The sequence below is a fragment of the Vespula vulgaris genome, chromosome 11, assembly GCF_905475345.1.
Source record: "Vespula vulgaris chromosome 11, iyVesVulg1.1, whole genome shotgun sequence".
NCBI lineage: Eukaryota > Metazoa > Arthropoda > Insecta > Hymenoptera > Vespidae > Vespula > Vespula vulgaris.
The window spans coordinates 374,581-400,000 of NC_066596.1; the positions used below are offsets into that span (position 1 = coordinate 374,581).

Below are 25,420 nucleotides of genomic sequence, written 5' to 3' on the forward strand. Positions count from 1 at the left end.
AATAAACGACGTGTCATTAACGTTGAAAATATATTTTTTACTTCGTTTGCGATCGGTTCGTACCAATTTATATACGATTGGATGTATACACATATTTTTGTTCATTCTTTACAGCTATATATCTTATAATATACATACTAATGCATAAAGTTGATGGTGAAATGCAGTGATCGCTTTACCGGAAACATTTATTATCATTTAACATTCGCTTAACGTAAAACGAAATGTGTATTTACGTAACGAGAACAATTTTGATAATAAGTTCAAGTAGCATACATTTCGTTAGTAATAATTGTCATTTTCTCAAGCGATTTAAACACTTTATCTAGGGACGTAACAGTAAAGAAATTTTCATCGAAGAATCGTATAATAAACTTTTTTTTTTCAAAATTATCTTACGAATGTACATTTTCTATGTATGATACTTTTGAAGACTTCGTAGATAATATTTAATATACAGCGCATTTTTATCGTAAATAAGATAATTACATTAATCAAGTAATAGCACTTTTTTTTTTTATAATAAGAAGCACATACAACTTATTTCAATAGTATATTCAATAATATATTCTTCGTTAGCATACAAAATATTCATGATAGCATGTAAAGATACTATAAATGACCCCAACAAAACAAGTATAATTGTATCTTTTAACGTAGCTCGATTGAATTGTAGAATACAATCGAGTTTGAAAATTATCAAAAATGAAGAAAATATGATATAATAAAACTTTTAATATTTCTTTATAACAGAGTAACATTATACTTCTCATCGTAACCATTTATACTCAAATTTCAATATGAAAGTCAGTAGTCCCTATTTTGTAATTTAGTGTAATGATAATTTTTTACTTTCAGGTACAAGACAAGCATATAGATTATTTATAAATAATCAATTACAGGGAAAATTTTATGAAAGATATAATGTAATGATATAACATACATTTAATGTTTACATGAATGTCCAATTTTAACATTTTCATGTTATTTTTTTGACATATTTTTTATTATTACAATTTTTGCATCACAATTTATGACAACTAGCTTTATGGAAGCACAAGAAGACTATTGTATCTACAATTTCAAGTTTTAGAAACTAGAATGAGTTTTGGAAGGACATGATACCAATAAAATTGGATCTTTCATATAAAAGGAAGAACAAATTTTTCTTCTTAATTTTTTTTATCTTCCATGTTGAAATAAGTAAATTTATGACTATAAGATGAAAAGACAAAGGAAGGCAGACATGCTCAGAAAAGGAGAAAGCCGTTTAAAAATAAATAAAAGATTGTTACGAAATAGTCGTGTCCATGAAAAGCAAAAATTATAAATTCCTACAAAAACTATTAGTTACATGAATGAACATTAAAAAGATTCAACGTAATTTATTTTTAAACATATTTTGCTTTAAAACTTTTCAAGAATCTATTTGATTAACAAAATTATTACTTTGTATCCAACTTTAGTAGATAAAAATTATTTTATCGTAGCATTCTTGTTTAACATATCTTTGTTTGTATATGTTTAGTAAGAATAATATAACAGTAATATATAGCTTTAAGTCATAAAATTAATATATAAGACGACTAGGACTTATTAAAATTATTATATGAAGATATTATAAGACTTCTGACTTCATAATATATTTAGTAAATTATATCTAGTAAATTATATGTATGTATGTATACGTTTGTATGATTATATGTTTATAATTATATAATTATTACTATTATTTGTATGAAATTAAAAGTCTTACAGGACCTACAGAAAACGCAAATTATAATTTATTTTCTATCATTTTTTAAACGTTTGTAAATTATGAAGTTTTCGTGATATACTTATAGCCATTTAAAACAATTTTTACTATGTAATTATACAATTAGTTAGAATCGAAGTAAAACACAAGATATTAATATTTTTTATCATCGTAGAATAAACATAATATATTGTTAAAAGCAATCAACAAAAGAACACAATAAAATGAATGTTACGTTATGCAGTGCTCTAAGTATTCTATTGCATACATACGTATAGTATGTGTCATATACATCTTGAAACAATTAAAAAGTATGAATAAGCTAGATATCTTTATAAAGATTTTAACAATAACTGTATATAATGTATCAACAATAATGATAATTACAGATGTATAACGTCAGCAATCAGCACCAAAATAATTAACTGAAATAACTTTGATTTGATTAAAAAGTACCTATGTATAATATAGGTAGATTATAGCTTATATGTAAGCACTGCTGGATGTACCTTACAAAGGTTTGATTAAGAAAATATTTAAGAGTCATAGGATTTGTGTTAGTAGTCTCCCTTTCTGTTTATTTGTCTGTCTCTCCTCATTCTTTTCTTTTCTATTTTGGTTATTCCATGTAAGTATTTTTTCTTGAAAGTAACATTATCGTTATCCCAAAAATAGATAGATCGCTTTTAACTTTAGTATTTCCTTTTTCCAATTGATTGTGTTGGGTCTACTGTATATGAGAAAATATATTCACATCTATTGCTGCTTGTTTTATAAATATACAAGGAATATATGAGTATTTGGTGCAAAGAAGTATCGATGACTTAAATTTTTGAAAACTATAATTACAATTCTACTTTGTGTTTTCATGCTCGCAATATTATTTCGTTATTCCCACAAAGAACATTTTGCATTACACAAAGTACATCTGAATTTGTAATTAAAAATAATTACATAATCACAAAAATACGCTCTGGATAGCACATTTTTCCATTTAAACGTGATAACAGTTTTTCGTGTCATATAATTTGATTTGTTTAGGAAAGCGTATATACTTGCAAGTTCACTGAAGCAGTGCAGAAATATCCCATATTTTAATTAAGCGATCTTGTCCGATAGTCAATAATCTTCGACGTGGAGCATCTAAATCCATTCCAATAATACTATGCTTCGCATCGTGAAATGATGCAAGAGATGTTTGGCTGTACGAAGAAATATATAGCAGTTAGGTTACAATTCTGTATTACATATACCGCTAATACCCACTTGGCAGCTTTAAGTTGAATATGGCATGGATCGCACACTCGAACTTCAAATTCAAATCCCATGGATGGGATCGGTGTTCTTTGAGAAGTGCAACGAGCGCACAAAGCGCGACCACAATGACGACAATGATGTTGCCTTAAGCCTATCTGACGCTGATCCATCATTGCTTTTATATTCCAGAAAAATGGTCTCCCACAGGCCTGTACACGATAAAAATTCTAGACGTAATCTATGATCATATAAATTTATGGGTCGTATAACATAAATAATATACAAACATACTTGACATGTATCGGATTCAACCCAAGGTGCTGTTTCTCTCCTATTTGCAGCCATATCCCAACAAACAATCACTGCATCTTCTCCCCCAGATAGCAATACACGTTCTGTACTTGCATAGCAAAGTGCTGTTACTTTGTTACTGAAATATTTATATTTCTAGATATAGAAGACATTTACAAGAAAGGTAAAGAAGAGAATATAAACTAAATTTTATACGTTGTAAAACAAATTCAACGTTCTATGACGGCATATAAATGTATTATCATAAAACTACTTGTAATTATTCTATCTTATGTATTAGAGTTACTTTAGCTTACTGATGGCCTTGAAGTTCATATGCTGTGCCTTGACGTCCTCCAATATCCCACACTATAATACTTTGATCAAAACTGCCGGAAAACAGAAGCTGCTTCTCAGAATCCCATGCTAAAGTATGAATACTTCCTGTATGTGCTTTCAGCATGGTAATGAAAGTAACACCGTTAGTATCCAATTTTAACATTGCTATTTGTCCAGAATAATCTCCCACAAAAGCGTGTTTAGATTGTGCATCAAATCTGAATTAGTTAAGCTAATATATAAATGCAAACGTTTATTAACTAAAATATGATATGTTACACATTATTAAAACATACGAAAAAACAAATTGAAGAAAGGATACTGTAGAGCAGTATACCATGCATCCGTTTGATATGATCCTAATTTCCTTCCAGTATTGGAACAATGTAATTGAAATAATTTATCACGGCCTATGCTCAATACCCACTCGCAATTTGGCGCATATATAACTCCAGAGACTCTTGCCTGATGTGCTAAATATTCGCGCATACCAGTCATACGATTATAATCTTGCTCCAAAACAAATTCCTAAAATTATGAATTTTACAAAGCACAAAATATTACTTCTTAAAAAGACATTTCTTAAATCCCTGTATCACATACATTTATATTTCCATTTTCAAGTCCAACAAATAATTGCCTTGTTTCTACGCAGTAATGCATAGAAGTTGCACCAACAGCCATGTATTGGCAAACGCTTGGCCAATAGTGGCCAGAATCTCGTTTCAGCCATACTCTGACGGTTCTGTGAAAACAATAAACTTGTCTCATCTATATAAATTTATTTAAAAATAATAAAGATCATACCGAAGAATATAGATAAAGAAATACAAATATGATACAAAGTGAGTTTTCTAATAAAAAACAGAAGATCCGATAAATTGATAATATAATTAACATAGAATGTTACATGGTATGCTACATAAAAAATAATGAATGAATAAATAAATAATTTAATTTATAAATATTAACCGATAATTACGAGTTTTGTTGTCAAGCGACAATAATTAAAACTATAAATACAAAAGAAAATGATAAAAAAGAAACAATATGAGAACTAATTAAATCAACCATATTATAATACGGGCAGATAAGTTGTCAGACCGTAGAATACATAAGCGTCACGTACCTGTCATCGCAAACGCTAATTACACCGTCTTCCCGCGGGATGATTATAGCCGCGTTAACGTCATCGTTACAGCCTTCTAATTTCGACAAAAGTACGGGCTTACGACTGGAACTAAACTTATCATGATTCCCTCCGGGCGCGGGTTTTATTTCTGCTGCCATTTCAAAATCAAAGTAGTAACCTTATAAATGCGAATGTCATTTGACAGTTGCCGGACTTCGACGTTATTCACAATTTATGAATCGTCATAAAGTTGGAAGATAAAATTCGAAGCTATGTGACGGCAGAGATCCTGCCGGTATATTTTAGAAAAGCACATTATATTTTAGAAAAGCGCCCTACGGTAAAGTCGATTGCGTTCTAATCGACAATGATCTCCGTTCACAGGCGGGAAAATATCAATATTCAATATCTTTCAATCCTGTATATTCAATACTACTTATCTAGAAGTGGAAATCTAAAAAATTATGTAAACTCTGATGCTACGTGATGCCTTAAAATGTTTGCGACGATGGTTTAAGATGACTTCGTTGCTCTTTCATTCCATTTTCCGTTAAAAAGTAAACAAGATATAAACTCATCTATTTCCTTATAGGAAAAAATTCGAATAATTATTGGTACGAGGCATACAAATTTAATCATTTGTTGTTATTCAACGTCAAGATACATCAGCAATGTCTTTTTCTTCATTCGAGGATAAATTTTTATCTTCTACCACCTGCTTACACTTGTGTGAGATTATATTACCGAGGCAACAAAACTAATCAAGAATTGCCATCATTTGCCACGATCCAGAAAGGATCGTTTGGCATGGCGGCAAAGAACCTGTTCTGTTTAGTTCACTTCAACTTATTATAAGTAGTGATCAGTAGTTATTATCATGACTCGTTTTTTCGCTTACGTAACTATATATTGCATTCCTATCAAGGTGAATTTTTTATATCGGTCGTATCAGTCTGTATCGTGGTGAACTTCGAAAAGATTAATCGTATGAGGATCAACGCGAAAGTGAAGTAGAAACGTAAAAAAGAGTATAGAATATTAGTTTGACAGTTACGATCGAACCGCCCGAACGAAACGTAAACAATCACCATGGCAAAGTACGAGAAGATTGCGTAATCGTAGTATTATCTAATTATAGTATTGCACGGCTAATTTTAATTCAATGATAATGGTTTGCTCACTTTTGACATGCTGTTGTGAATGAATGGATTTATATGTGTATGTGTGTCTGTGTACATGTGTACATCTTAAGTTCATGAATTCATTATTTTTCTCTGATAATGTCTCTCTTTAAATCTTTAATATTTGTTAAAGAAAATGGTGACTTTAAACTCGTGTGAGTCTTTCTACGTTTAATGATATCACAAATTTATTAGATGATGATATCTTTACTAATAAATCGCAAGCATGTAATATTTTATGTAATAAAATAATACGTTAATTTAGAGTCTTGTTTTTATGTATTAGTATCATATGTACGTAATAAAAGTATTATTGACCTTTCTAAATATTCTACTTAGAATACGTTCTAATCATTCTTATCATACAAGTATACGTTACATGCTTTTATAAATTAAAATTTTATAACAACTGTAGATTTGTTTTAAAATTTACAAGCCTTTACTTGTAGGGAAATGATGATAGTTTTTGTCTTTGACACATCAAGATGTTGTAAAGAAGAAGATGATCCTGCAGAAGCAGTTATGTACTTCCATCCAGCATGGGTATCACCTACTCAAAGACTTGCTTTAGCAGGCCAATTGATGGGTGTTAATCAGTTTTTAGCAACATCATTTTCTCCACCACATTCAATTTCACTGCAAGGTGGAAAATTTGTTTTCAAAAAGTTTGGTCAATATATACTTGTAAGTAATTTTCAATGTGTTTTCACTTTATCAACACTTACTAGAATAAAGTATTCTTAGACTTTGTGATGTTTAACAATCTATTAATAATTCCAGGCAGTAGGAACAGACAGGAATATACATGATTGGGTTTTAGAAAGAAGAGCAAACACCTTGGAATCAATATTGAAATTTTTTCACTGCGATCTTGTAAAAATATCAGAATCTTTCAATAATGATAGAAACAAATTTACTGAGAAACTATATCAAATGTTTGAAACTTACTTACCAATTCTTCAATACAGTGCCAATTTATTTTCTAATATTCCTGTTATTAAACTTCCAAAGGTTGATACAAATTCAAATTATATAGAATACTTTTTAGGACGGAATAGATCAGATATAAATATTTTATACTTACAGAGTGCCAGTAATATATTTTTGGAAGCAATACAAATTTTACAGTATTGTCAAGAGACAAATGGAATTATGGGTGGTGCTCTATTTTACAATAACAAGTATAGGAAAGCATAAAATATTATTTTATAATAGAAATTATAGAAATAATAATTGTGTTAATGTCATTATTCCAGGGTAGTTGCAACACAATTGAGTGCAGATTTAACTAAACAAATTGTTATAATGGATCCATATAGAATAAAGGTATAATGTTTTTCAAAGCATTTATATATTTTAATATTTATGTTACAAACAGACTAACAATAATTTGGAACTATTAGGCACCTGCAGAGAGAGTAGATACAGAATTTCATTTGCCCGTGGGAGTTCAACTACTACGAGTATACATACAAGAAAAACAATATACTAAATTAGTACAGGAAGCAAATAATGAACGTTATTTTAATTCGTATTTAGATTCCATGGCACAAAAATTTTCTTCTCAGAAAAAGGTACAATTAGATTTAAATGTATACTTATTTATATATTTTAATATACACGCACACATATACACGCGTATATACACACATACACGTGCACATATATATCATACATACATACATTATATATATTTACAGACCATGCGTAAGAACAGTATGAAAGAACCACATCTAACAAAACGCGACACATCACGAATTTTTACGGTACCTGAAGAAGGGGAGTTAGAACCAATGCACTGCAATAATGGTGCGACTAGTATTTCTTCTCTTCCTATTACTGCATATAGTTCACCAGTGAAGCGTAAACAAGAGTATAAAATAGAAGGATACGAATGTACGAATCCACAAACACCAAGCGTTTGTTCTACGCCTCTTAAAGATGTAAATAGAGTTCTACATGGATCAGCAGTTTTAATATGCAATATGAATGATAATGCAGATATTTCAAAAGAAAAAGAAGTAAAAGAGTTAAAAGAAATAAAGGAAAATATGGATGATATACCAGATGTTGTCAAAGAAGCACTTCGTTGTAAACATTTAAATAAACTAAGGAATCCTTCTACCAGAAGAAAATCATGGAGAAGCAAAGACTTGATCAAAAGAAGTTTAAGCACATCTGATTTAGAAGCTTCTTTAGATAAGATTTCTCCTGATATACCACTTAGAACATATACATTAGGATTACCAAAGTTAAATAAAAATTTGCATATTAATTATGACATTGACATGTTGCCAAATAAATTGTCAGAGAAAAACATTTTTCATACAATAACTGATCCATGTTATCCAGTGTTCCGTTCTGATGGATTACCTGTTTCGCAGGCACTGTATGAACAATATATAGCTTCGCATTATGAAGAACTTAAAGATGATAGTACTACAATTAATAATTATACTGACAATCGTTTTCTTAATTTATCGGATTCCTTAAATAAACTGTCTAAAACTAATAACGAAAGTGCTGCTGGAGATATAAAGAAAGATGAAACTGCTGCATCTTTTAATATGGAACTTGATAACAAAAGTAAACAAGAATCTAATAGAAAAGCCATGAGTTTACCTTTGAAACCATTAAATATTTTGGATAATGATGACAAACGTAAATCAGAACCCGAATGTAATAACGAATACAATTTATTGCAGAAAAGAAAATTAGAAGGCTTACAATTAACACCTCTTATGTCTAAATTGACCTTACTTGCTGATGAACGAACCAGTGGTTTTTGCAGTAAAGAAACAACACCTAGTGAATTTCGTGATATATTTGGATTTTCTTCTGCAACGAATCAGTTATTGAAACAGAAATTAGAAGCGGTAAGTAAGGAAACGGATAAAGAGAATGAAAGTAAATTGGATGAAAGTGAATGCATCGGTGCTACTAAAGATGAAAGTAATATAGTACAAATTGAATTATTCCTTTGTGGACATCAAAATATGGTCTTGGTTTTATTAATGGAAAATGGAACTGCTAACAATCCAGATTTAATACATTCTCTTGTAAGTCACTTCTTACATATTCATAAATTGTATTAATTGATATAACGCTTATTGATATTTAATTATTTCTGTTATAGTGGCAGACTTGTATCAAGACACTTGGCAGACTTGAATCTCAATTGCAACAATGTTTAGATCCCCTTCCATCAAACGAAAATAAAGAATTATATAGCATTTTGAGTGTTGATGCAGAGTGGGATACAATACATCGTTCTGGACTTTGGGGAGTTACAGAATTGGATATAGTATCATGTCTTCATGATAGATTCAAACAAGCCAGTAATCTTACTGACGTTATTGTTCGGTGAGTTGAAGTAATTTTTAAGTTTTTTAATTAATTTTTAAGTTTTTTTATTAATAAAGAAAGTATATAGGAAAGCAACAAGAGCATCATAAAATTGTGATATATCGAGTATATTTTCTATTGTACATTATATAGGACTGAAGATGCTGTTGTTTTTGGTAATCAATGTGGACAGATAGAAGTATTTTATCAACAAGCAGTAGCTCCAAATATATCAGGGGGTCTTCCAACACCAGCAGATTTAATGGGAACTATATCTTTAAAAGCTAAACGTAGACTTGAAAGAGACCATGGAATTGTATTACTATAAAGTTAAATTATTTTAGCAAATTTATGATTTTTAAAGTGATATATAAATTTAATTCTCTATTTATTAACATTAAATAGAGTCCTCTAAAATGATTTTATTAAGTATTATATGTACATAGATTTTTTAAGGTAAATTATTATAAGTAAATTCATATATTGAGTCATTGACATATCTGAAGCCTAGCTTATTCGTACGAGAACGTAATGAGTGATCTGTAATAATAATATTATTGCTGCTTATTGTTTATAACTACGTACAGGCCATTTATATATTTTGTGAAAAAAAAAACAATTTAACAATGGTTTCTCGTTCACAAAAAGTACTTAAACGTTTCATTGATAAAAATGATCAAGAATGACTTTTCTGACATAAACTCGAGGTACATATTTGTTAACGGAATTTTCAAAATTAATATCATTTAAATTTTTTAATTTAAGTTTTAATTTTGATTATTTTGTATATGGTATTTTTAACTTGTTATTTTAATTTTATTCGTTTATACATATTTTTTTCTAATAGAATGATTTATTTATATGATTATAGATCCTAATTAATATTAATTATTAATTGTTTTCAGATATTTCTATAAATATTATTATAGTCCATAAAATCTTTTATGAGTTTTACCATTTTTATATATTTAGAATTTATATTTTTGTATATTTTACTTCTATACTTATTGATAACTAATCTTTTCTCATAATTTTATATTGTTTGGGGAATACCATTATGTTGCTGAGAAAAAAATTTTATATCATTCGCCAGCAGTATTTGATAATTGAACTGCTACGAAACATTATTTTCTCAAGTACAACAGATACTATATTTTGATACATATAAATAATGTGATTTATATCCATAATTGTTAACACATTCAGTAATATAACTGAAGAAGTTTGTCCAAAATGTAACAAAAAAGAGGACTAAATATAAAAGTGTCCTTATATCTCAGTTTTCTACCAAGCAAAATCATTTGTAAGTCTATCAGCCTCTTTTTTGAAAGATCTCTGTCAAATTAAACTATGCAATATTTATATAAATGATGATAATACACATCAATATAATATGTTGAAAACTGAGTTTAATTCACTTTTATTACCTCTTTTACAACTAATTTTAATGTGTATATGTATATTCCATATGACAAACAATCATAAAAAATGTTTATTCTTTAAATAGTTAAACGATAACATCACTTTATAATTCACTTCAAAGTTACATCTAATGTAACAAATTTGTACTAGTAGCTGCATTTTAGATCTTAAAACTGATGTATACCAAATATTCAGCAACTCAAGATATTAAATTCAAGTTAACGTAGGAGTACTCTGATATGAATGTAGGATAAAAATGATATCATAACTTATTCTTATGTGTTATTACTTTTCAATGATATTCTTGTCATTGTATTATTATGTTATTTTAGAACATAAAATATGTTATTTTATAATGTATGCAATACGTTACAACAATTAACATAAAAAATCTAGTACTTAGCAATGTACTTACGTTCTTCATACATATGTTTATCTCTTTTATTAAATTAGTTTCTTCTATAAATATATAGAAATGAATGTATAACAAAGTTCGGATAAAATTAATCTGGAGCTTGCTGCTCAATTACTAGAGATACGATGTAGTGCTGCTGATGATTAAATTAAAACATTAGTATAAATTGTAGATTTCGATGATAGACAAATAATCACTGTACTTGAAAGAACTAAATTGTAGATACTCTCGATATTTCATTAAGTTGTAATCATTTATCGATAGTACTTAAAACATGCTTTTTGTAATTTTATCCGTCGCATAGTCTAGTCCTCTGAATTACTTTTTATAAAACGAAATATAGTCTTGTCTGCTAAATAACCCGCATTATACCTTGAATCACCAGATAATTTATAATTTACAAATATATGTTTTAATTTAATGATTGTGAGTAATTCCAAAATAATGACGAAGATATAAATCGAATTAAAAGTAAATTTTATAGCTTGTTTTTGCGCACCGATTTGAAGTTTTGCGAATTGGTGAGAGAAGGATTACGTCAAAAGAGGGCGTTGCTGTCACTAGAAGTTCACAAGAACTAATCTCAAAACGGCCAATCAACGAAGAACGTATTAATGCGCAAAGGCAAAGAGAACCGCGATCTCGCCGACTGTCAGTCGGTGATGAGAAACGAACGCTCTGTAAAAATACGTACGAGTATCGCGTGATTTCTCGAGCGAACGTATGTACATAGAGTATACGCATACGTGCGTAATTTTTGATTCTCGAATTTGACCTGACTGTGCCTAGCAAAGACGACACGCGCGTATCTTCTCTCTCTCGTGCGCACAATAAGTATGACCCAAAGCGGGTTTCGACGTTATGCGACCCGCGTAATATGAGCACATATATGGCTATGAGAGAAGTATAGTATCGTGTCGTATAAATCTCAGCTTCGTTTCATATCACGAAATAGTGAAGGAGGATCGCTGACAGCTACGGAGGAGCGATCGTTTGTATTTGGAAAGAAATACATTAGGAGAAATAAAGAGGGAGAGAGAGACGGAAAGAGATTTATAGACGATCTTTCTCTCTCGAAGCTCGTCTTCGCTTTCCCTCTGCTGTTATCCGTTTCTTTCTTTCTTTGTCCCTCCCTCCACCTTGAACCGTCTCGTCTCTCTTTCTCTCTCTCTCTCTCTCTCTCTCTCTCTCGCTCGCTCACTTACCAACCATCGAAAGTAACCTCTGCATGTATCGTTGGTACGTCGTCTGTCTACCGGTGTCGTAAGAGAGATCCTGTGTCCATCGAATTTTTTCTCGAGTAGTGAGGAAAAGAAAAAAAGAAAAAGGAAGGGAAAGATCGTCGATCCATCGTAATGTTGATATTAAGATCATTCCTGTCCTGGTTTACGTTCATACTCACATTCTTCTATACGTTACCGTCAATGTCGTCTTTCGCATCGTGCTAAAAATATGCAACTTTAAGGGAAGAGACGAACCACACACGTTTATCCCACATCCTGAAAGTGCGGAACGACGTAGCACGAGCTGCGTGCGAAAGGAGAGAAGGCAGGCGGCGGTAAAAGAGTGTGGTGGCAACGGTGATGGTAGTGGTAGTGTTGGTGTAGTGCTGCTTCTATTGGTGGTGGTGGTGGTGGTGGTGGTGGTGGTGGAGGAGGAGGAGGAGGAGGAGGAGGAGGCGGAGGCGACGGCGCTGGAGGACACCTCGTGCGTGCTCGCTCCGAGCGGGTAACCGTCGGAGTGGTAACTGTTTCTTCTTTGCGGCTAGAAACTATCATCGGGGAAAAATGGCGGATCTAGAGGCGGTGCTGGCGGACGTCAGCTATCTGATGGCCATGGAAAAGAGCAAGTGTACGCCGGCTGCACGCGCTAGCAAGAAGATCGTTCTGCCCGATCCTAGGTATTCCCTTCGACCCAATTTCGTTTTTTCTTCCTTAGTACAATTTTCTCTTCTTTCTTTCTCTCTCTTTCTCGAATCTCTTCCTTGTAGCTCGAACGCATCGTCCTCTTCCTCCTCCTTCTCCTCCTCCTCCTCCTACCCTCCCTCTCCCCTCCCTCTCCCCTCCTCTCCTCTTCCTCCTTCTTTGCCTCTCCCCTTTCTATCTTCTCTTCATCCTTCCTCAATCCACTGCCTCCACCCCTTCTTCCTCTATTCCCTCTCCTGTTACTCGTTCGCTCATTCACCTACTCTTGTTATCTCTCTCCCCCCTTCTCCTTCCCCCCCTCTCTCTCTGTTATGTATGGCTCTGTATGTATGATGATATGTATGTGGTGTATGTATGTGTGTATGTATGTGTATGATGTATACCCAACTCTATATATTGTGTGTATGTATGTATGTATGTATATATATCTATTTCTTTCTTTCTCCATGCTCGCTTACTCACTCACCCACCCTCTTGCTTGCAGACTCACTGATTCAGGTTAAATAGACGAATGTAGGAACCAACAATATATGGCCAAGGTATATACCCATGGATGATACATCGTGATGAGAGGAATACATTAAAAAAAGATCTTTCCATTTACGTCGTTCGATATACGTACACACCTCGATAGTTAGAACTCCAGAAATAATTTTTCTTGCATCCTATTTTCGCCATTTGCATACATCTTTAATTTCCGAGTTTAAGCGCATTTAATTTTTTTTATTTATTTCCCGCCTATAGTTTCGAATATGCATAAAAAAATATATGTTTGACCTCATGGTTTTTAGTTGTGTATGTACAATCATTGAGTTTTAGTTTTGTCATTAAATTTTTCGTTTTTACCTTTTCCTTTTTCCTTTTATCAATCCAAATACAACAAAATATAAAAAGGTTTATCATCTGAAAGTATTTTTGAATTTTTGTTTTATGAATTTTGTGATAAAAAAAAATCATAGAAATTAAAATCTTATCTATTATAAATTTACATGTGATTAGTTTAAAAGTACTATTAAAAAAGAATGAACAGAAAGTAAAATATTGTAAAAAGCCACGAGTACAAGCATAGCAACCAAAAAAATATATTTGATAGAATTTACCAAGGCTGTTAAATTATACTATTATATAAAAATTACGTTTTGAAATATATACAAAAAATATAATAAAATTAATATATAATATCTTGGAGTTGCATTTCTTTTAGTAAACATGTACATTTACTTAGTAAACTTTTTGTTTTAGTGTCAGAAGCGTAATGCACAAATATCTTGAAAAGAAGAACGAAGTTAATTTCGATAAAATATTCAATCAAATGTTAGGTGTGTATAAATATTATTTCTAATATTTATCTAATTGTTATACATAAAATTTACGTAAAATCTTTTTTCAGGCTATCTTTTATTCAAAGACTTTTGTGAAACTGTGGCAGAGGAACCAATTCCACAACTTAGGTTTTATGAAGAGGTTTGCGTTGCCCTACAGAAATTAGTTAAATCTGGTAGAGTTTTATCATATTTTTTGATTCAACTTTATACGAAATTTTTTATTTATGAATTTTAGATTAAAGCTTATGAAAAGCTTGAATGCCCCGAAGAAAGGAGAAAACTTGCCAGAGAAATCTATGATAATTTCATCATGAAAGAATTACTTGCACATGCACATGTAAGTATATTTTGAACGAATATGTATAAAAAGAATAATTTTGAAAAATTATCACATTAATTAACATATTTGTTCATCGTGTTTGTTTTGTAGGAATACTCAGCAGAAGCTGTTTCTCACGTTCACAAGTACCTTATGAAAAATGAGGTTCCCATCAATTTGTTTGAGGTATATATTATTTCAAGAGAAAAATATATCTCTTAAATATTATATTAAATTACAATTAAAATGATCATTGTTTTAGCCTTACATAGAAGAAATTTTTAATCACTTACGAGGTGAACCATTTAAGAAGTTTTTGGAAAGGTAAGTTATATCGTGTGTGTGTGTGCGAGCGCGCGCGTACGTATCACATCAATATCAAATATTAAACATATTTAATGCAAATGTATTTTTAGTGATAAATACACTCGTTTTTGTCAGTGGAAGAATCTAGAATTAAACATTCAGGTATAGTCATGTCACTGTATGTCTAGTAAATTTATGTCAATAAAATTGATCACACAAATTTGTATCTTTACAGCTGACAATGAACGATTTTAGTGTACATCGGATTATAGGAAGAGGTGGATTCGGCGAGGTTTATGGTTGTCGAAAAGCAGATACTGGGAAAATGTATGCTATGAAGTGCCTCGATAAAAAACGTATAAAAATGAAACAGGGTGAAACCTTGGCACTTAACGAAAGGATAATGCTCTCTCTAGTCAGTACTGGGGTAAGAATCGTAAACATTATCTGAGATGTAGTGAAAAATATAGATAATTGTACCATTTCCTTTACATTTAATTGTTATATATTTTAGGTGGATTGCCCATTTATAGTATGTATGACATACGCATTCCACACACCAGACAAATTATGTTTTATATTGGATTTAATGAATGGAGGTGATTTACATTATCATTTAAGTCAACATGGCGTATTTAATGAGCCAGAAATGAAATTTTACGCAGCCGAAGTAATTCTTGGATTGGAACATATGCATCGTAGATATATAGTATATCGTGATTTAAAACCAGCAAATATTCTCTTAGATGAACATGGGCATGTAAGGATATCAGATTTAGGATTAGCATGTGATTTTTCAAAGAAGAAACCACACGCGAGCGTGTAAGTATAAGAGATATTCTAAATTGGAACATTTGTACTTCTAAACACATCTAATAGTGATCATCTTATAGAGGTACACATGGATACATGGCACCGGAAGTTCTTTCAAAAGGTACACCGTATGATTCGAGCGCGGACTGGTTCTCCTTTGGATGTATGTTGTATAAGCTTTTGAAAGGACACAGTCCTTTCAGGCAACATAAAACTAAGGATAAACATGAAATCGACCGAATGACTCTCACTATGGTTGGTGTATATTTCGATTACCCGTTTGTTTATCAAATAATATTTATAATAGTTATAAATGCGTTATCCTTTTGCATTTATATTCCAGAATGTAGAATTACCCGAAACATTTTCGAGAGAACTGCGATCGCTTTTGGAAGGTTTATTACAAAGGGACATCAACAACAGGCTTGGATGTCGTGGAGGGGGAGCTGATGAATTAAAGGAACATCCATTTTTTAATGGGATAGATTGGCAGCAGGTCTATCTGCAAAAATATACACCACCTTTAATACCACCTCGTGGAGAAGTGAATGCTGCAGACGCTTTCGATATTGGTTCATTCGATGAGGAAGACACGAAAGGCATCAAACTGACTGACGCGGATCAAGACCTGTATAAAAATTTTCCTCTTGTTATTTCCGAAAGATGGCAAGCCGAAGTAGCCGAAACAGTTTTCGAGACAATTAACAACGAAGCAGATAAGGTATATAATTATAATATAATGCAATATATTTTACTCGTATATTGTCATTATGTTTTTAATAAAAATTGCTTGCAGATGGAAAATAAGAAAAAAGCGAAACAAAAGTTGCGATTTGATATTGACGACGAAAAAGGTGAAAACTTTTTTACGTCATTGCAATATCGTCTTTCATAGTCTATTTACATTAGTAATAAAAATCACTATGTAATTATTCCAGGCTCTGATTGTATTTTACACGGATACATAAAAAAGTTGGGAGGTCCTTTTGCCAGCGCTTGGCAGACACGTTATGCTAAGTTATATCCAAATCGATTAGAGCTGCATCCAGAATCTGCTACAAAACCTGAACTCGTATTCCTAGATCAGGTTGATATTTCATTACAAACTGTATCTTATGCTACGTGAAATTTGTTTGCTTTACTAACTTTGTTCTTTTCCATTTATACAATGTAAATAACGGATAAGACATATTTATGGATTTTTAGATAGAGGAAGTGGGAGCTGATCTACAGCATGTAAAAGGAGAACAATGTATTGTTGTTCGTACGAAGGATGCCAAAATTGTACTTACGAATCCTGTAAGTCATTTATTAACTTATTATTCAATTGAACATTCAAATTCACATAGATATACATATATATACATAAATTTTAAGAACGTTATAATATGAAAATGAGAAGGTATGATACAGCTTAAACTTTTAATGGATTAATGAATATTTTCTGTAGGACGAGATAAGTTTAAAAGAGTGGGCATTGTCGCTAAGATCAGCACACAAGTGTTCGATGGAAATGCTCGGTAATATGGCAAGAAAAGCTGGTAAGATTTATGGGACTGAACGTGACGCCGTGATTCCGGCGATGCAGCGATCAACGAACGGCAACTAGCCCATTATTAGTATGTGTGCATCGACATACTCCAGTCCCACTGCCCCGCAGCGACAGCAGCAGCAACTTTTTTTATACTAAGAAATAATGGCAAAGAAGAATAAGATAAGAAGAAAAAAAAAATAAGGAGAATTAGAACGGGCACGTTACGTTAGAAGAGCTCGTTGGATTTTCTGTAATTTAAAACGGAGACATCTTTTCCATCTCACTCCCCCTTCCCCCAACTTTTGTCCTAATCTCAATCCCGATATACCACATATGGACGATACAAATCGTCCCCAAAGAAGAAGTTTCCTTGTATGGCGGTTAGTACCGCACTGTATAGAGACTCTAGAAAGTAGCGTCGTTTAATAACATACAAGGGCCGAGAGTGAGTCCACACTTAGACTTGGGCGTTCTAGTTTATTCGCTCGGATGCATAGCGTCACGTCATTATATTTGTACGTTAGCTCTATGTGCAATGTGACGTAGCAAACTAGCGACCGAGATCATCGACATACACGCAATAGCATACGAAGATTATGGTGATGAAGGAGAAGACGTATATAAAAAGTTCACGCGATAAAGAAAACAACCACGAAATGAACTTGATAATATGTTATAATATCATTATTACACCACGGAAATTGTATTCTAATTACTCTTCCGCGTTGTATTGTTCATTTACTTAATTTATTTACACAATGCAGGACGGTTTTATATTATCTCTAAGAATAACAAAAAAAAAAAAACGATTTATTATTTATTATGTTATTGTACTAAGAAAGATAAAAAGAAAAATAGAGCGAGTATGTATGTACGTAGGTGTATGTGTGGTATGTATGTGCGCGTGCTTGTATGCCAGAACGAACGAAAGAAAGAGAGGAGAAGAGTAAAAGAGAAATCGTATATTGTTGTAACTGTGTACGCTTGGGTGGATGTAATACGTGCATCTACCCTGGCAATAAAACATGCGACGAACGTAACGAACGAGCTTTATTTTCATTTTAAATTTTCCATTTGTGACGTCGAGTGGTATTATCTGTCACGAATTTCTCTCAATAGAAGAGCCAACTGAGAATCTACGCTGATCGAATCAAGTCGTCTCTCCAGCATTTCAAAGTCCAGCCTTTCTAACCACGTAGGAGGATCGACTTGTTTGGATGGAAGAGGACACAACAATCTCTCTGCTGCTGCACATACGCCACACCAGGTTCGAAAGTTTAACGGTTCGGAAATATTCCCTAAGAAGCTGTTGAAACGTGTTTGTTGTTCATCAGTCAGTGTCCTCCCAATTGCATCTTGAAGAGCTTCTTGAACATCGTTTGGGGAAATGTATCGGCCGTCTTGTAAGGTTTCTTCATGGAACCTGATGAAAGCTCGACCGTATATTAATTTTCTTCCGGAATTCACGAAGACGTGTCTGCTCAGATAAACCAGTACTGTGATTCCTATAAAAAGATTCTTACATCGTTAATTATTCATATTTTTTTTTTATATCATATTTCGTAAAAAAAAAAAAAAGTTATATGTAAACGTACCACGCAAACTTTGGCTATCCAGAATCTCAAAACGAGCAGTTTGTCGTGAGAATATACGTGGAACGTCCTGCATCGATGGTACTGAAGTTTGACGTGTTCCACGCAAAGCGAAATGAGTCTCACCTTTCACTCTTAGAGCCTCTTCGAATGCAATTTTTCTCTGATATATTTTTTTTCGTACATATTAAGAAAATTCCGTTATATTCTGATTAAACATTTTTTTTCCTAATCTTTTCTTTCTCTCTCTCTTACGCACATTTCCATATTTTTTAAATAATAATTTACCTTCATCGAAAATTCTGCCTCGACTTTATCGCGATTTAATTCTCTGCACAAATGTTTCAGAATTTCTATCGGTATAAAACTGGAATGCATGGTTTGTTCTGCCAAAGAAACCAATGCTTTTTCAGAAGATGTTACCGTACAAGAATCACCAGTAAGCGGATGAACTCTGTGAACAATAGTTTTATTTAATTACGTAATATAACGTGTTCTTATATATTATGCAGATCGATTACATAATTATACTACTTTCGTTGGTCGTAACGTAATAAGTAACATATTTATAAAAAGTTATATGTATAGAATATAAGTGTGTATGTGTATCTATACAGAATTCTCAACGAGAAATGTCCATCAAGATTATTATGAAATCTAACGATTTAAAAAAAAGCCGCCAAAATTGGTCCTTATCATAAATTCATCCATTTTGGGCTAACCCTTTAAAGAGGGTGACAATCCCATCAAAAATCTTAAATGATAACAGGGATCAAATGGCATATAATTTGAAAGATCTTTTAATTCTCTTTAAAATGATTTTTTTTTAATTTTGTATCAATAGCTTCCGAAAAAAATACATTCCGAAGGTTCAGGTTGAAAGTATTAAATATTTAAAATGTGTATTGCAGCCCTCCATGCAGTAATAAAATCTTCGTTCAGTGTTACATCGAATAATTCGCAGTACATCCAGTGTAATCTGGTCGACTATGCACTGCTGAAGTTCTCCTAATGAAGCTGATTGAGTATCATATATTCTGGATTGTAAATATTCCCATAGAAAAAAAATCAAAGGGCATAAATTATCGGGAAAATCATGCAAAATACATAGTATGAGACATAGTACGCATTTTTAACAATACATAGTATGAAAGAGCTACATCGTGTTGAAAAAACATTTTTTTTTGACATATTCAAATCATTTCGAATAATTTCTATGATCCATGGAAAAATCTAGCTCTCAAATAAATCAGAGTACGACTCTTCTGTCAAATTATTTAAAAAGTGTGGGCCAGCAATTTTGTTACCCAAGATACCAGTCTACAAATTCACCAAAATATGCCGGATATACTGCAGAATATTTGACGTAACATTGAACAAAGATTTTATTACTAAAAAAATAATTTTATTACTAAAACATGAACGTCGATACATATTTTGAATATTCAGTAAAATGAAAGTTCTTTCAACGTGAAATTCGAAATGCATTATGTAAAGAATTATTGATTCAAAATAAAAAAAAAACAACACTATTATAAAACAAATTAAAAGACTTCAAATGATATGCCACTTGACCCCTAATGGATAAATATATGACGAGGACCTGTCCCTTTAAAAAAAAAAATTTCATATAATCTTGGTAGACACTTCGTTAGGATACTGCGGTATATGTATATAGATATAGACTAACGAAGCTCGTCTAGATTCATTTCCAGCTTGCGAGATTTGTGTTTCTGGTGGTTCAAATGGATCCCGAACTTCCGTTTGTTGGCCATAAATCGAATTTCTTCTACATTTCTTTTTACGTAATTTTTTTCCTCGCCTTCGTACAACTGTAGGTTCATCACTACTGTTGTCTACAATCTTAAGATGATACATTTTAATGAACGAAATACGAACGATTAAATTAGACATCAATTATAAATAATTATATACAAAGCTTTACTGTTTCACAGGTTTCAACATTCAAGGAAGAAGGAAGAGCAAATGGTGCCGGACGTGTTACCGAAGCAAAGGATCGACGTCTAGATAACGGTTTACTGCTGATGATCTGACTCTTTCTAGGAACAGGTAGAACTTCTAGAGTCAGTGCATGCCAAGTGAAAGTTTCGTTGTCCTAAAAAAAAAACCGACTTTACTGACCATCGTGAGTCTTATATCAAACATTGAGATTGGCAAGATTCAACGAAGTACATAATTAAATGAAATGATATAAATTATGAAATCGTAGAATGAATTAGAGCGTATTTCGTTGTACGATGAACTATTACACGTACAATTCACTATACATTGAATTATCATGCAATTTGTTCTTTAACATCAACACAATCGCGAGACTGAGTACGTGAAAGAGAAGTGTTTAACGAACCAATTGGGGTTGTGATTTGGCTCGCAAATCCAAAACTAATGTAGTGCGTTCTCGTGGATTGTATATAATTGCTGGAGGATCGTTTTGAAGAGGACGATTCGATATTGTTGCTGCTTGCACACTAACGAGAGTAGGTGCCGGTGTAAGAGGTCGAGAATCGGTCTCCGTGTATTTCCGGAATAGTTCTTCCGGAACAGTTATAGCGTCGACGTTAGTTTCCTTAGTATTTACATTTCCCGAATCTCCGATAACAACATCTCCTCTGCCGGCAGCTAATAATCTAGCACGAATCATTTCCATCTCTTCTGGTAATAATAAAGCTTTACCTTCGCTCGCCTGCGTTAGAAATGAAACGAGGAACGAACATTGTCACCGTATGACCATCGTAAATACAAAACATCATTTTCAAATGAAAATATAATCGTTCATATTTTAAAGCAATTGTTCAAGTCTTGATTATGTAATGATTAGCAAATGATGACAAATATATAAATATCATAAAATTCATTTCTTTTACCCATGTGTCCTTCGCACGACGCACCACCTCTTTGGCTTCATTGTCTACAGGATGATTACACAATACGGAGCATCCATAAGAATAGGGATTAAAAAGGCCAGCGTAAGGTCGAAGGGCAAAGGGTGCTGGGTTCGTATGTCCTGAAAGTTCCACATGCTGCGTGCAAAGGTTATTCTCATGATTATATCGATCGTTTCATTTACAAGCGGTATATATAACGAAAGAAATGGGATTAGATGAAATTATTTTGAAATAATTTATCTCTAATTTCTATTAATAATGTTTTCAATTGGTAATTCAGTTCGAGTAAGGTAAGAATATTTTCGTAATTGTGTGTTCAGGTAAGGTGGATCGTGGCAAGAATTTCGAACGTACGGAGAATATAGTAGCAGGGTAGCATCATGTTAAAAGAGAACGATGGAGCCACCGTCTCTTTAAGATTTTCTCTCGTGAATAGTCTACTACCTCATATGTCCAAAACACAATTTTGCGGTCTTCAAGGCGTTGCAAAATTAGAAATATTTCACTGTTCATATTAACGTATCGAATCTAAATATTATATATATATATATTCATCAAAATAAAATAGTTATCGTTATCCAATGAAAAAAAAATTCGAATTAAAGATAGACGTAATTAAAAATAACGAAACATTCCAATGAAATTCGTCGTCGAATAAGTATACCTGTGGTTTATTTCTATAAATAGGTCGAACACGTGCAGAGATGAGGCCAGTGGCACTTGCGATTCCAGGCATTTTGTTTTAGTGGTCACCTTTCTCAATCGAATATATCGTGGAACGACGAACTGCGTACTTGTATGTACATTGACACACGTATACCTTGCACTTCATTGTTGCACAAATAACACCCTACCTTTCGAAAGATCATTCGTTGCTTAGTACCACGTTGCTATGTGAATTTGATGGGTCGATTGAGTCGATGTAGAAATATATATATGTACGTGTTACAGGATCGATGTAATGGACCCCGAAATGTCAAATACATATTTATACTTTTATTAACATTTAAGTATAAAATAAAATTTACACTTTCTATTGATAGAAATATAGCGAACACCCTTCTGTTTCTTCCACATAATCAAATCTTACAATAATACAACGATATAACATTAATAAATAATTCTTATCATGAAAATATTCTTATACGCTTATAACAAAGAAAAAAAATATGTGTGTGTGTGTGTGTGTGTGTGTGTGTATATTAAAAAGTTTCACGTGTTTTATTTTTTTCATATATTACAAGCAATCCGTTTTTTGATAAGAATTCGATAGGAAATAATACAAGTATTCTTCGAAATGCAAAGGTAGAATTTTATTTGAGTCGTTTATATTCCTGATAAAATGGATCCTCCAGCTTGAAACCTTTGTATTTCTTCTTGTATTTCAAACCAGTGACGAGAGTCGAGCTGAGCGGAAAAGCCGTCTTGCCACCAAACATCGTGTCTGTATCTGAGAGAATATTATCGATTGAGTAGCTGTTTAAACGGCGCATGGTTCATAGCTATATATACATAGTTATAGAAAACATTCCAGTCGTTACCATGTATTCTAAATAATCTCACATTTTTTTCATATGTTAAGTAAACAACATAGACACGATAGTATAATAAATATCGTATCATGATATATCGATGAAATGTTGAGCTTACCAGGATGGAAACGATGATATTCATATTGTACATGTAAGTTCTTCGGAAGCTGCATCCTTCGTAATGTTTCGAGTGGTGTAGCAGTGTCCACCGGAGTATGATAAAATTCTTTTAAGTCTCCTGATATAGAATAATACGTAAAAATGTATGCGAGAACGTTTTTCATTTGGAAAATACATCGATACGTTATTAATCGAGCGTGAAAGCCCATATAAACATATTTCATAATCAAATTGATCATTTGTGTACGTAGGAAGCTTGTTCGAAGAAGAGCTTATGTTTGATTATTTTTCTGTTCGTAAATTTCAAGAAATTAATTTTGAAAGATAAAAACGGTGACGTAAGGTCTTACGAGATTCTAATTGGACCGTATCGATATAGTAATACAAATACCAGCGAATAAAAACGTAGTGAGCCTCGGTTCACGAAGGTTGAGTTCACAAATAGTTTTATGTTCTAGAATGAATTTTCCAAAATATATACATTTCATTATGACGTTGAGAAAAACGAAAGGAAAGAATAAAAAAATGAAAAGGTAATCGTGTCGTGCGGAAAATCTTCATATAGTTTTCCACTCATTGTCAGGCAATAGCTATTGCAAAATTCAGTGGCGTATGAAAACAAATGTTAAGACAACACATACTCACCGACCGTTTCGATTATGCAAAGCAACGAATTTGGCACGGAATGCTTGAACTCTTCCGCACAGGCTGCAAAGATTTTAAAGCGCGAAAGACCGCCCTCGAGCTTCGCCTCGTCGCCCGTCGAGATTTGTTGGCTCGCACAGATTTTGTCAATCCGCTCGTTTACGTCGGAAGGTGGATCATATGGCTTTATCGGTCGAAGAAATCTAAAGAGAAAAATGATAAGCGGCGTGTCAACAACGTTAATTCAGTTTCCGAAAGACCGCCCGACAAGTCGGGTCAATCAAACGTTCATTTTAATAAAAATAAAGATGAATTAGCAATGAATTTGTGTCATTCAATTTATAGTTTTCTTCGAAGAAGTCACGAAAGCCTTTCCATCTTTTTGCAATCGTATCTACGAACGTCACGTTCGTGTCCATAATTAGAATCAAGAAACAATTTCAACAGGTATACAGTGCATACAATGATTTTAATTTATTCGCGTGGCAATGGAACGATTCATTTTTGTTCGACGCAAGATAGGACAGCTTTCTTCTAAAAAAAAAATGTCTACACGAATATATCTCCCGTGAAGAATATAATAGATGGTATCCTATCGCTACTGAGAGTTCCATTATATCACAAAGTTCTCTCGAGCTTCAAAATAGTATGCAGATCAGTCGATTATTTCTCGCTTGTAAAGTCTCGTTACATGTTACGTCGTCGAAGTAGAAGAACGTCCCTTTACCCTTCATAAAGGCGTTGTTCTATTCTAACGGTTCTCTAGATCTTGGTCTCTTACATTGCGAGAACTTTTATAGCCTGTACATGAGCATCGAGAAACCAACGCAACCCACCCTGTCTTTTATATACTTCAACAAACCCCTAGGCGTTAGCACGTCTATCCTATTTCGAGACGGAATCGTTTTCGTTGACGACGCGATTGATTTTGCATGGGACCAATCGATATCCCAAAGTCGAGATTATCGTATTATGTTACTGCGTTAAACATTTTTCTATTACATGTATGTATTTTGTAAAAGAGCTAAGCGCAGTCTGCTAAAACGGTCGACGATACGACGTCCCGTGGGCGAGGGTAGAAGGTGGTAACGATGGTGTCGCACACTAGACGAAGGGAGGATCGGCACGGAGAGAAGGGAGAGGGAATAGGAGATCGATGTCCACCGATAGGACGGTAGTGCCCTCAAGTGCACCCTTGTGAAGTACGTTACTGAACGATAGCAGTGCTGTAATATAAGAACTACGTGCCCCTTGCTCAACGAGCC

At 32.8% G+C, this 25,420-nt stretch overlaps 5 protein-coding genes across 9 annotated transcripts in view; 2 read left to right on the forward strand and 3 right to left on the reverse strand.

The window, feature by feature from the left end:
• Nucleotides 1-16: 16 nt before the first annotated feature.
• On the reverse strand, nucleotides 17-5,076 carry LOC127067644 (WD repeat and FYVE domain-containing protein 2). Its single transcript, XM_051002842.1, has 7 exons — nucleotides 4,773-5,076; nucleotides 4,247-4,388; nucleotides 3,966-4,171; nucleotides 3,622-3,861; nucleotides 3,305-3,443; nucleotides 3,023-3,222; nucleotides 17-2,958 (listed from the first exon to the last, which is right to left on the reverse strand). Exons 1-7 carry the CDS (start codon nucleotides 4,931-4,933, stop codon nucleotides 2,820-2,822), a joined length of 1,227 nt encoding a protein of 408 aa, XP_050858799.1. The 5' UTR covers nucleotides 4,934-5,076; the 3' UTR covers nucleotides 17-2,819.
• Nucleotides 5,077-5,407: 331 nt separating this feature from the next.
• On the forward strand, nucleotides 5,408-11,498 carry LOC127067638 (uncharacterized). Of its 2 annotated transcripts, none has more exons than XM_051002828.1 (9): nucleotides 5,408-5,872; nucleotides 6,406-6,640; nucleotides 6,737-6,967; nucleotides 7,043-7,137; nucleotides 7,213-7,282; nucleotides 7,360-7,530; nucleotides 7,657-9,015; nucleotides 9,093-9,319; nucleotides 9,455-11,498. In XM_051002828.1, the coding sequence occupies exons 1-9, from the start codon at nucleotides 5,865-5,867 to the stop codon at nucleotides 9,627-9,629; spliced, it is 2,571 nt and encodes an 856-aa protein (XP_050858785.1). In that variant the 5' UTR covers nucleotides 5,408-5,864; the 3' UTR covers nucleotides 9,630-11,498. The 2 variants fall into 2 exon arrangements, with proteins under 2 accessions (XP_050858785.1, XP_050858784.1); XM_051002827.1 differs by lacking the exon at nucleotides 5,408-5,872 and adding an exon at nucleotides 5,894-6,111.
• A 1,308-nt stretch (nucleotides 11,499-12,806) lies between these two features.
• Nucleotides 12,807-18,404, forward strand: LOC127067641 (G protein-coupled receptor kinase 1). 3 transcript variants are annotated; one of them, XM_051002834.1, is made up of 16 exons: nucleotides 12,895-13,038; nucleotides 13,548-13,602; nucleotides 14,306-14,382; nucleotides 14,454-14,527; nucleotides 14,624-14,725; nucleotides 14,819-14,893; nucleotides 14,970-15,031; nucleotides 15,124-15,175; nucleotides 15,249-15,440; nucleotides 15,528-15,835; nucleotides 15,907-16,081; nucleotides 16,170-16,547; nucleotides 16,623-16,680; nucleotides 16,765-16,913; nucleotides 17,033-17,125; nucleotides 17,277-18,404. In XM_051002834.1, exons 3-16 carry the CDS (start codon nucleotides 14,319-14,321, stop codon nucleotides 17,433-17,435), a joined length of 1,941 nt encoding a protein of 646 aa, XP_050858791.1. In that variant the 5' UTR covers nucleotides 12,895-13,038; nucleotides 13,548-13,602; nucleotides 14,306-14,318; the 3' UTR covers nucleotides 17,436-18,404. The 3 variants fall into 3 exon arrangements, with proteins under 3 accessions (XP_050858789.1, XP_050858791.1, XP_050858792.1); XM_051002832.1 differs by lacking the exon at nucleotides 13,548-13,602 and having other exon boundaries at nucleotides 12,807-13,038; XM_051002835.1 differs by lacking the exons at nucleotides 12,895-13,038; nucleotides 13,548-13,602 and having other exon boundaries at nucleotides 14,365-14,382; nucleotides 14,454-14,561.
• Nucleotides 18,394-22,748, reverse strand: LOC127067642 (uncharacterized). Of its 2 annotated transcripts, XM_051002837.1 has the most exons (9): nucleotides 22,523-22,700; nucleotides 22,213-22,386; nucleotides 21,838-21,993; nucleotides 21,321-21,656; nucleotides 20,898-21,068; nucleotides 20,643-20,815; nucleotides 19,241-19,406; nucleotides 18,956-19,115; nucleotides 18,394-18,865 (listed from the first exon to the last, which is right to left on the reverse strand). In XM_051002837.1, exons 4-9 carry the CDS (start codon nucleotides 21,618-21,620, stop codon nucleotides 18,453-18,455), a joined length of 1,383 nt encoding a protein of 460 aa, XP_050858794.1. In that variant the 5' UTR covers nucleotides 21,621-21,656; nucleotides 21,838-21,993; nucleotides 22,213-22,386; nucleotides 22,523-22,700; the 3' UTR covers nucleotides 18,394-18,452. The 2 variants fall into 2 exon arrangements, with proteins under 2 accessions (XP_050858794.1, XP_050858793.1); XM_051002836.1 differs by lacking the exon at nucleotides 22,213-22,386 and having other exon boundaries at nucleotides 22,523-22,748.
• An 86-nt stretch (nucleotides 22,749-22,834) lies between these two features.
• Nucleotides 22,835-25,420, reverse strand: part of LOC127067648 (uncharacterized) — a 4,000-nt gene continuing 1,414 nt past the window's right edge. The window contains exons 3-5 of the mRNA XM_051002845.1: nucleotides 24,156-24,358; nucleotides 23,509-23,628; nucleotides 22,835-23,308 (exon numbers count right to left, since the gene is read on the reverse strand). Coding sequence (XP_050858802.1) covers nucleotides 23,172-23,308; nucleotides 23,509-23,628; nucleotides 24,156-24,358 — 460 coding nt within the window. The 3' untranslated portion in view covers nucleotides 22,835-23,171. The remainder of the gene's footprint in view (nucleotides 23,309-23,508; nucleotides 23,629-24,155; nucleotides 24,359-25,420) is intronic.

Bases quoted from the DNA above. Each gene is read 5' to 3' on its own strand.
- LOC127067641 (XM_051002832.1), top strand. From the start codon at position 12,926: ATGGCGGATCTAGAGGCGGTGCTGGCGGACGTCAGCTATCTGATGGCC. The intron at 16,082-16,169 runs GTTGGTGTATAT...TTTATATTCCAG, and splicing joins ACCGAATGACTCTCACTATG to AATGTAGAATTACCCGAAAC. The intron at 17,126-17,276 runs GTAAGTCATTTA...TATTTTCTGTAG, and splicing joins AAATTGTACTTACGAATCCT to GACGAGATAAGTTTAAAAGA.
- LOC127067644 (XM_051002842.1), bottom strand. From the start codon at position 4,933: ATGGCAGCAGAAATAAAACCCGCGCCCGGAGGGAATCATGATAAGTTT. The intron at 4,172-4,246 runs GTATGTGATACA...TCATAATTTTAG, and splicing joins TTGAAAATGGAAATATAAAT to GAATTTGTTTTGGAGCAAGA. The intron at 3,223-3,304 runs GTATGTTTGTAT...TATCGTGTACAG, and splicing joins TTGAATCCGATACATGTCAA to GCCTGTGGGAGACCATTTTT.
- LOC127067638 (XM_051002827.1), top strand. From the start codon at position 6,056: ATGTCTCTCTTTAAATCTTTAATATTTGTTAAAGAAAATGGTGACTTT. The intron at 6,968-7,042 runs GTTGATACAAAT...TTATACTTACAG, and splicing joins CTGTTATTAAACTTCCAAAG to AGTGCCAGTAATATATTTTT. The intron at 7,138-7,212 runs GTATAGGAAAGC...TCATTATTCCAG, and splicing joins GCTCTATTTTACAATAACAA to GGTAGTTGCAACACAATTGA.
- LOC127067642 (XM_051002836.1), bottom strand. From the start codon at position 22,594: ATGCCTGGAATCGCAAGTGCCACTGGCCTCATCTCTGCACGTGTTCGA. The intron at 21,994-22,522 runs GTATACTTATTC...CTTTGCACGCAG, and splicing joins TTTATAGAAATAAACCACAG to CATGTGGAACTTTCAGGACA. The intron at 21,069-21,320 runs GTTCGTTAAACA...TTTTTTTTTTAG, and splicing joins CCAAATCACAACCCCAATTG to GACAACGAAACTTTCACTTG.